The sequence below is a fragment of the Corylus avellana genome, chromosome 4, assembly GCF_965113065.1.
Source record: "Corylus avellana chromosome 4, dhCorAvel1.hap1.2, whole genome shotgun sequence".
In the NCBI taxonomy this organism is placed as follows: domain Eukaryota; kingdom Viridiplantae; phylum Streptophyta; class Magnoliopsida; order Fagales; family Betulaceae; genus Corylus; species Corylus avellana.
Genome location: NC_142493.1, coordinates 3,194,037 through 3,204,541, shown reverse-complemented (window position 1 = coordinate 3,204,541; position 10,505 = coordinate 3,194,037). Strand labels below are relative to the sequence as shown.

Below are 10,505 nucleotides of genomic sequence, written 5' to 3'. Positions count from 1 at the left end.
AAATAAAAATTAAAAATAAGCCGAAACTTTACAAAACTCCTTTAATTTTTATTATTCTTGCAATTATCTTTTTAAAGTTTAAAATCTTTTAATCTAGTGTACGTATAAAACACAAAGATTCAGGGTTGATCATAATTTAACGCAACCAGATACACCAATTTTTTAAATCTCTTTTTCGAGCCCCGTGCTTTTAGCTGGTGTTAAATTTTGGACTTCTCTCGAGGGTGTCTTCTTGTGCCAAAAGCCGCAATATTTTGGCACTTTTGCAAAGGGCAATGCTAGGTACTCCGCAAAAGAAGTCCAAACAGCTAAAAACACGTGGCCCAAGAGATTTAATAAATTGGTGTCGATTTAATTTATGATCATGATAAAATAAAGACACTTGTGAAATAAATATTACTTTGATCGGTGAAATCTCTCCCAAAGAGTATTTTACCATTAGCATCAAGTTGTATCTGTGAATTTGGAATTCGAATATATGAAGATCATTTAAGCCTGATGTGGACTTGCATCATGGTTTGATTACTTGCAATTGTAATTTGTAAGGGCAGTGACGGCCGGTGGGAACAGGAGACTCTGAGCTCTTCCCAAATTGTGCTCGTATTTCTTGACTTGTAGCAAGGGAAAAGGCCCAAAATAGTCCATATACATACATAGTCCAGAATAAAAGCAAAGAAGAAAAGAAGAAAATATTTTTTAATTACGCAACTGCGACCAGATGTTCAATTTTGAGGTGTGAGTTTCGGTTCGGTTGGTGTCGAAATGAGCATTTTCACCTACCAATTCATAAAAGTCGGTTAAGTCGATTAATTAACTGATTTCATACCAACAATGAATAGTTTCAACTTTTTCGGTTAATTGGTGGTTGGTTAAGTCGATTAATTGTCGATCACAAGTTTTTATGTTAGGATTTATCAATTTCTTTGTAACTACAAAATTAGTAAATAATATTTTTTTTAAATGAAAAGAAAAAGTAAATTCATGGAACATGAACCAAAATGACAACCACAAATTAAATAAGTTGGACAAACACAATAAAGAAATGTATCAGATAAAATTCAAAATTTACTTGAAAAATCGGCTAAGTCGGTTAATTGTCAGTTAACTAATAAAAAAAAATTTTACCACCTACCGAATCAAACCGATATCGAAACAGTATTTTTATTCCGCTTACCGATCGCCAAAAGTCAGTTGTCAGTCGGTGACAGTTCAGTAGCGGTCGATAAGTGGTCGGTAGGCGATAAACAATTAATGTGCACACCTCTACATATGTGCATGAAGTGCCCAAGGGCCGAAGACAAGGAACCTGGTCTTCACGAAATAAATATTGTCACGTAAACAAATTAATAGACGGTTGTATTTGTATTAATACCGGTTGGAATATTAGTCCATTCACACCAATTGAAGGAAAAATGAAACGGCATTAATGTTCAACCAAAATAAAAATTAAAAATAAGCAGAAAATTTACAAAACTCCTTTAATTTTTATTATTTTTGCAATTATTCTTTTAAGGTAAAGTCTACTTAACTCCCTCAAATTACCACCCCATGACAATCTACCCTACAAACTATCAATTACAACAATTTACCTCACAAACTACCAAAACAATGAAATTGTACCCCTCCAATGCTAGCAAAGTGACAAAATTACCCCTATATAATTTTCAATAAGACAAAAATATACCCTTAAAATTTTGAAAAAAAAAATAAATTTTAGTATTTTTGTTTTTATTTTAGTAAGGGTAATTTTGCCATTTTGTTAAAAGTAGAGGCACATTATCATTGTTTTGGTAGTTTGAGGAGTAAATTGTCACAATTGATAGTTTGGGGGGTAGATTGTCATTATGGTGGTAATTTGAGGAGGTTAAGTGGACTTTACCCTTCTTTTAAAGTTTAAAATCTTTTAATTTAGTATATCGAACTTTCAATTTTTTGCAGCATTAGATTTTTCTCCTAAATCCTAACAACTGAGTGTCAAAATTACCAAAATACTGTTTTTTTTTAAAAAAAAAAAAAACAAAGATTCAGGGGTTGGCAATGCAACCAGATACACCAATTTTTAAATCTCTTGACCGAGCCCCGTGTTTTTAGCTAGTGTTAAATTTTGGACTTCTTTCGTGGAGTTTCTTCTTGTGCCAAAAGCCCCGGTATTTTGGCAATTTTGCAAAGGGAAGTGCTAGGTACTCCACGAAAGAAGTCCAAAATTTAACACCAGCTAAAAACACAGGGCTCGATCAAGAGATTTAAAAAATTGGCGTATCTGGATTATATAGAGCACCATTTGTCCTGTTCCTTTTGTCACTTTGATTATTTGAATTTACTAGAGACGGCCGGTCATTAGACTTCACTTAATAATTTGTCCAACTCTAGCTTCTGATCAGGACAATTACTAAACGGTTCCTAATTAATTAGGATGGGAATTAGAATTGGAACCTACCGTTCTGGCGTTTTTTTAATTTGGGTTTTTCTGAAATGGGAACCAAATTCATATTCGTCTCATTAATTAAGTGGAATACCTTTTTTAGTCTCCATTAATTAATCAAAAACAAAAATAAACGAACAACAAATGATATAATAATTAAATCATGTGTTTTTCCTTCTTCTTTTTTTTTAATCTTAATTAACTTAATATCCACAAAAAGGAAATAAAAATAGTCTTATCCATTCTATTCCGTTCGATTCTTTCTTGATTTATTTCATTTATTTTCTATTGTCCTCTTTTAAATAAGTCTCCTTTCGTAAATTCCCAAACACACTCGATCATCCATTATCAATTGTGTGAAAACAGTTTGGTTTTTGTTGTTAAAAAACATTAAAACTAAAACAGAAATCAAACTGTCTTCACACAAATTATGTTTCGCTTATTTGGCTCCCCACTCTTCTGTGTATGAAGTAAACGTGGCCTTTGGATCCCCTATTATCTCTTCTATTTGGACTAGAAATGGGAAAGATCTTCTCCTATAATCTTTTCCTTATTCAATTAAAAAGCGGGGGCGGGAAAAAAATGCAGTTTACCCCCTTGAAGTTTCAGGAGTTTTTCAATTTTAACCCCAAAGTTCAAAAATTGGCAATTTACCCTTCTGAAGTTTCAAAAATTGGTAATTTAAACCTTCCGTTACTAATTTCCGTTAAATTGGATGAAATTTTTAAAAAAAAAGCCTGAGGGTAATGATGTAATTTCATAGATTTCCGTTCATTTAGACGGAAAAATTAAACGGAGGGTTTAAATTGCCAATTTTTGAAACTTCAGGGGGGTAGATTGCCAATTTTTTTAACTTTTGGGTTAAAATTGAAAAACCCTTGAAACTTCATGGAGGTAAACTGCATTTTCCCAAAAAAAATAAATAAATAAATAAATGTGGCCTTCCAAACTGCTCAGTTTTCTAGATAAACTCAGCCTTTTCATTGTGTTGATGATCAGGAGAAAATTAATTTCCCAGCTCAAATTAATTGGCCAAGCAAAAAACTCATATTAATTAAGGGACCTTCAATTCAAAACTTAAATCATATACGTACCAGAAAAGAAATAGATCAGAAAATTAGTCGTAAGAATTACCACCTTTGAAAATTCATTAGTATTAAAAAAATGAAAAGAAACTTTTAAATGCTCATTTTAATTTGCAAGTAGTGCGAACACCACCTTGCAATTTACTCAAAAGTCTAAACTCTCTATAAATCATACACCACCTCTGCATTTCTTGAGCAAAAACAACTAGCACTACAGCTGGCCTAGTCCTACAATGGCTCACCGCATGATGTTTTTCCTCTCTTTCCTTGTAACCCTAGCAGCCATTGAAGGCATTCATGCAGTTGACTACGTAGTCACCAACACCGCCAGGAACACTTCTGGCGGGATTCGCTTCGACAAAGATATTGGATGCGTATACGGTAAGGAAACATTGATTTCTGCCACGGAATTCATATGGAGGCTTTTCCGAGAAGATGATTGTGCGGACAGAAAGAATGTGCAGAAAGTGAGTTTGTTTATCGACGACATGGATGGAGTTGCATATGCTAGCAACAACGAGATCCATGTTAGCGCAAGATATATCAATGGCTACTCGGGGGATTTGAAAAGGGAATTCACAGGGGTTATTTACCATGAAACGACACATATTTGGCAGTGGGATGGAAAAGGGTTGACTCCTGGAGAATTGATTGAAGGAATTGCTGATTTCGTGAGGTTGAAGGCAGGGTATGCCCCTAGCCACTGGGTGCAGGCTGGGAAAGGTGATAAATGGGACCGTGGCTACGATGTTACGGCTCGGTTTTTGGACTATTGCAATAGTCTTAGAAATGGGTTCGTGGCTGATTTGAATAAGAAGTCGAAGAGTTCTTATAATTCTACTTTTTTTGTTGAGTTGCTCGGGAAGTCTGTTGATCAGCTTTGGAGTGACTACAAAGCAAAGTATGGGAATATTTAAAGGGTTCTAGTTAAGAGCTTATTAATTAATATGATCGTAAAATGTTGTATCTTGCATTATCATCTAAATAAATTTGCTTAATTAGATGATTGCTTTATAATGCCTTTCCTAGTACTACATAGCTTCTTTTTGAATTTTCTAATTAATGGATTTTTTTTTTTTTTTTTTTTTCGTTTTTATCGTGTTTAATGAACTATATATGCATGCTTGAACCTTCTTAATACAATCGTTACATACGTAACCAACGCTTATTACAAAGGTAAATCAAATGCAACTAATTTAGTATGAGGACTAGCATATTCATGCTGACGTGGATAGCCCCCAACATGTTTAAGCAGATACAGATGGTGTCTTAAGAAAATGAACAGTCTGATTCATTTAATGGTTAATAAAACCTTCAATATATAGCTACCTAAATACAAAAGCTCTCTGGCTCCCTAATAAGCATTTTAACAAAACAATTCAAAAGACTGATCAACAAGTCCACCCACCACTTTCATGTGCAGGGGAGGATGGATAAACATAATTCACAGCACTGAAGCAACGACGATAGCACCAAGAAGATCAAATCTTATTTCGTGTTAACATTGTACATTGGATAGAAATAGTAAGAGTTCATTCTAAACAAACATGTTTTCGATCTTTATAAGTAATCGAAATTCATTGAAACACAAAAGAGCGCACCCAAATACACAGAAAGTATATAAGAGAAACACCAAAATATTAGGAAACTCTTTATTGGAAGACCCAAAATATCCAAGTAAACTATCACTGGAGTTTTCGAATGGCTAAAACAACTTCAGTAATGGCCTGGAATTTTCTCCTTTCCTTGAGAAGCAGCTTTGCCATTTCAAGAGCCCGGCGTTCACATTCTGCTCGTTTGCTAGCATCAGTGATTGATTCAAAATCCTCAACATGTGCCACTCCAACAATTCTCCTGTCAATCAGAATATGCCACAAGAGAAACATTAGTTATAGGATTTAAAATCAAAATATATTAGAATATGGTTATTAAATCTGATGGCACATATTATATTAAAGAAAGCATTCTTCTATTCAGAAGGGGAAATGCCCTTTATCCCAGTTGATTGGTGAAACAGTCCGGCAAATGATTAGATGGCACATATTATATTAAAGAAAGCATTCTTCTATTCAGAAGGGCAAATGACCTTTATCCCAGTTGATTGGTGAAACAGTCTGGCAAATGATTATATATATATGTATATATATATATATGGTGACACAGCTTGTTTGATTTTTATAGAGTATAATCAGAAAGAAATAACTCAAATTTTGGCTCTGCAGGTTAAAAATGTTGACTCAAATTAGCATTTACGGTCTTCAAGAGATGCACAAAACCCAGTGCATTAAGAATGTAAATTCTAAACGGTGAATGTGGTTAAAGTTTCAAAAGCAGTGGAAAGAATAATTATTGAAAAATTTACACCCAGATACGCAACATAGAGTGAAACATAAGAATCTGTAATCGGTCTTGTTACCTTATCATTTTGGCAGCACCAAATCCAAGGGTGTCATGGAACAAATCTTCCATAAATTTCTTTTGTACAAGCCGCTGAAGCTCAGGATTGTTATATATTGCGGGAAGATATGCCTCACCAGAACCATCCTTGTGCTCATCCCAAAGTGCAATGAATTTCTTGTGGAAAAGATTCCATGTCTCTTCAATTGTCCTCAAAATCCACTCCTTATACGTCTGCACAATAATGTGAATATCAGAGATGACTCTTAACAATAAATTAAGAACGAGAAGTAATAAGTAAAAAACTCCAAGCCAGGCTATAAGTCATGCTTTCCATACAAGGAAACTGCAATGGATAGTTTCATAAGAAACAAGCAAATGCAAAGAACTTCACCAAAAGAAGAAGATATTACAGCAAAAGAGTCGAAGCATCATACAAATCAGTAATCATCTCTTTCCAACAGCCCATCCATTTATTATCAACTCGTGATCACAAGTTCTGCATGCTATCTTTGATTACAAACCACAATAACATTCAGATCAAGTCTTTTAACTTCACTAGTATTGGCTTAAATGCATTTCATATTTCTGCAATTTTCTTGTACGGTTCTCTTCAAGAGACAATTTTGTCACCTTCAACTTGAACACCCACAACTCATTACCTAGGGCTAGAGCCTAGAACAGCAGATGCTTATGCTAACATAACTCCAGTTGTTGACACTAGATACGTAAGCCAGAAGAAAATGGACCAATTGCAAGGTACTTCTAAGTTGCATATTGATGAACAAACTAACAGGGACCATATTCAGTGATCGAATTGCTAAAGATATATCCAATAATATTAATTAGATAAGTAGTAAGGTTTTCAAAACACAGCATACAAATAAAAATAACTCTTGTAGGTAGACAAATTTCCAGATAATAGTCCAGCAAGAATAAAAATCTACTAGAAAGCACAGATATACTACCAATGCAACTGGAGACATAGAAAACAAAAAAAAAAAAAAAAAAGAAGAAAAAAAGAAAAAAAAAAAAGCATATATATATATAGCAGGTAAATGACACTATTTAAAAGAAATAAGGAAGATCAAAGCAATCATATGCAACCAAGACTTTCTTCAAAATATATCCGAAGAAAAACATTGCAGCGACATAAAAGATTAAGACACAAAACCTAAAACATCTTAGGCTCCAATTCTTTCGACATAAAATTGTTGATCGACAACATTTTTCATTTAAAGTAACATTTGATGTTTGTTTGGCAGAGTGAAGTAATTTCGATTGTAATCACATTCACAGAGTCCTTTAGGAGTAAAATGGCTTATGGATATATTGGTCGCAAAAGAAAGGGGTCTTTGCTCTTAAGGAGCATCATTTCCAATGTTCCCCAGAATATCCTCCTCTCTTATCCAGCATTTTGGGGACACTAATTGGTAAATTGTCAACATATTTTCAAAGTTCAACAAGTAAGAGAAAATACATTTGGAAAATCATTATCTTTCATGTAAATTATTTTACTAAATTAGCCATTACACCATCAAATATCTTAAAGTGAAACAAATGGAGTCATAAAATAACAAGTATAAAAATAAAGACAGGCAATTATAAGATCAGGACATACTTTTCTGTCATTTACTTGATCAGCATGTCCATCTTGTGCAAAAAATGCCAAAATCAAGTTTCCAACAAATGCTCCAATGTCAAAACCCATAGGCCCATAAAATGCAAATTCTGGATCTATAACTTGAGTCGACTCATGAGTAACCATGACAGAACCAGTGTGGAGATCACCATGTATAAGAGCCTGAGATCTTTCACAGAACCTAGAGGAAAGGCAACTCTTCAACATCATAAGACACTAGACATCATAGAACTGCTACATTTTATAAAGAAGAAAACAACAAAGAAAGGACAATACTTAGATTTCAACTCAGCAACTTCAAGCTTCAAAACATTATCCTCCCGAACAGCCTCAGCATCGCGATCAAGATAAGGGGAAGTGCAACGGTTATATTGAGAAACCTTGTAAGGGTCAGAAAAAACAACCTGCTCAGTGAGCCTGCATAACTCTACGTTCCCACAAAATTCAGCAACTGCATATAGCAAGCATCAGTCAGACTACAACATAAAAACCATATAAATATGCATGACCGTTACAAGTAGAGAACCAATAAAATACATCTAATCATGATAGACAATCATGCTCTGAATACACACTCATCAAACCCAAAATATAGAAGTTGTAGAAAATAAATTCATGGTAAGGGCAAACAGGTAAAAAGCAAATAAGCAAATCAGGACAAGTTGTGATCACTTTTCCAGACTAAAGTTCAGGCTAACCTCTAGAAGACCTAATCTTACACACCTAGGCTGAAACACAAAATGGGGAAGAGGGAACAAGACTCTTCTCACCCTCAATCAGTCTTAAAGCAACCCAGTTAATGGGATTCAAAACCCAAATACATAAATGCATCAGCACCTCCAAAACATCAAGTTAAACATTAACGTGAATGTTATTTTGCAAATGTAAACCATACCTAGTCGTAATTATAGATATCCTGGAAAGACATAGTCATATTGTTAAATAAAGACTCCTTACGTAGAAAATAAACAAATATAGAACATTGCAAATCCAACATAAACATAAAGTACGCATTCTGAGGACAAAACCTCAGTGGCAAAATATGAAATAGAAAATATAGATATCACATACCAGCACGTTTGTGCTCCGTGGTGGAACGGTAAAGGAGGGATGTAAAATAAAGAGTCCTTGCCATGTATTCCGAGATGTGTTCTGTCAACAAGGGGTACTCGGTCCCAGCAATCAACCCTTTTCTCAGAATTATATGTGGAGGCTCCAAGTACCGCATGCCAATCAAAGACATAGTACGATCAAAATGATAAACTTCAGGCACATGCTCAGGACTAAATCGACCATGCTCTCTCAGTGCCAGTGCCTCAAAATATGCCCGTTCCTTCGTCATCGGCCAAGATTCCCCTATACATCGAATGTATGGGAGGGCCTGAAGAATCACACAACCAAGTGCTAAACCGTAACACATGGAAGGGTCCAGGTACATACTTTGACAGTAACAAAACACCATGAATTTAGCTAGCAATTAACCAGGCTCTATACATGTTTTGAGAATGTGTGAGAATTTTTTGATTGTAAGAGTTATTTCAGTTTCTAAAAGTTCATTAACATTGGAATACATTAACCATAAGAATATGCTACATTTTTTGTCTTCTGGAATTCAATATGTTTCCCAAGAGTAAATTACTTTCACATCTCAACGTCGTTGTTCAAATTCCTTTTGGTTCTGCTTCTCAAATTGGAAAATTCAATAAACCCATTTCCAAGATTAGAAAAAGAAAAATGAAATGCAACAAAACAACACCCAAGTCGAACAAACTAAACCATTCCTCAATCCGCACATAACAGGTAACAGCATACTATTACTTGCTATTGTACCCAAAATATCCAAATAATCTACCAAATTCTACATCAACAATAAACATACACATCATGACCAACAAAATGCTCGCCTATCCATAACCCCCAAAAAAACAGATCAAATTTTTGGAAAAAATGAACACCTGCTTGATGACGAAAGAGCCGCCCGGGGCGACAACGATGTAGACGAAATTCAGGTTGCCATCTCCGACCTCCTTGATCTTGATGTCGTCGAGGTTGCTGCCGAGCTTTGAGGAGAGGGCGGGCTCGGCCTTTATGTACTCGATCAGGGACTTCTCGTCCAGCGACCTGAACTCCGAAAAAGCCATTGTGGAGGGACAGTGGGACTCGGGGGTTTCTGACGAGGCGTGAGTCGTGACAGGCTGAGGAGAGTGGAGTGGACTTTGTTATATTGGAGGAAAACACAAACAAAAATCAATGGTGCGGATTCGTTGAACCTGGTCGTTTCTAGGACTAGTCGAAAATGAGGAACATAACTTTAGCCTTTTTTTCAAGCTAAAGTTATGCCGACTTGTCTAAATGCTATTTGTTCTTTGATGATAGAAGGAACCGATACGGGCCCACTTAGGATAGAGTGGGCATTTTCTACAGGCCTATGAGCCCCACCCAAGGAGGAGGGGATATGAAAATTGAGGGGCTCAAGCTGAGAGGCTATGCCAAGGCAAAGTGGCCCACTAGGCCCATCACATTTTCTTGCCCAATTTTCCAGCCTCCTCCCCTCTATAGCACCCCACCAGGCCCACCTCATTGACACACAATATTGCTTGTTTTTTGTTTCTTCGAACCAGACTTTCCAAGCTTGCTTAACTGTGAAATTCTAATGGGATCATGATCATCACGGCTTTAAAATGTATTATTGTCATAAAAGGTGTAAGTATACATATAAGCACATTTTCATCTCTATACCTAAGCGATGTGGAACATCACAATCACTCATCTTAGGACCCAACGTCTCCGCTAGCGACCCTCATGGGATTAGTCCATTCTTAACGTCCCAACGAGTGTCCGCTAGTGACACTCATGGGCTTTATGCATGCTCCCCCATCTCAGGCTGGACAATGTCTTCAATATCGTTTGTAACACCACACCTCATTAACATATAATATTGTTCGCTTTTGGCTCTCCC

General features: G+C 35.7%; 2 protein-coding genes across 2 annotated transcripts; one reads left to right on the top strand and one right to left on the bottom strand.

Annotated features, from left to right (window-relative positions):
* The first annotated feature begins 3,740 nt into the window (after positions 1–3,740).
* On the top strand, positions 3,741–4,424 carry LOC132177108 (uncharacterized). The gene has a single exon (XM_059589328.2). The coding sequence runs from the start codon at positions 3,741–3,743 to the stop codon at positions 4,422–4,424; it is 684 nt and encodes a 227-aa protein (XP_059445311.2).
* A 550-nt stretch (positions 4,425–4,974) lies between these two features.
* Positions 4,975–9,815, bottom strand: LOC132177173 (methylthioribose kinase). Its single transcript, XM_059589412.2, has 6 exons — positions 9,502–9,815; positions 8,618–8,927; positions 7,823–7,997; positions 7,526–7,727; positions 5,924–6,138; positions 4,975–5,361 (listed from the first exon to the last, which is right to left on the bottom strand). The coding sequence occupies exons 1-6, from the start codon at positions 9,685–9,687 to the stop codon at positions 5,193–5,195; spliced, it is 1,257 nt and encodes a 418-aa protein (XP_059445395.2). The 5' UTR covers positions 9,688–9,815; the 3' UTR covers positions 4,975–5,192.
* Between the last annotated feature and the right edge of the window lie 690 nt (positions 9,816–10,505).

Excerpts from the sequence above, each read along its gene's own strand:
- LOC132177108 (XM_059589328.2), top strand. The coding sequence starts at position 3,741 with ATGGCTCACCGCATGATGTTTTTCCTCTCTTTCCTTGTAACCCTAGCA.
- LOC132177173 (XM_059589412.2), bottom strand. The coding sequence starts at position 9,687 with ATGGCTTTTTCGGAGTTCAGGTCGCTGGACGAGAAGTCCCTGATCGAG. Across the intron at positions 8,928-9,501 it reads GCTCTTTCGTCATCAAGCAG|GCCCTCCCATACATTCGATG; the intron begins GTGTTCATTTTT and ends GTGATTCTTCAG. Across the intron at positions 7,728-7,822 it reads GTTGCTGAGTTGAAATCTAA|GTTCTGTGAAAGATCTCAGG; the intron begins GTATTGTCCTTT and ends CCTTTCCTCTAG.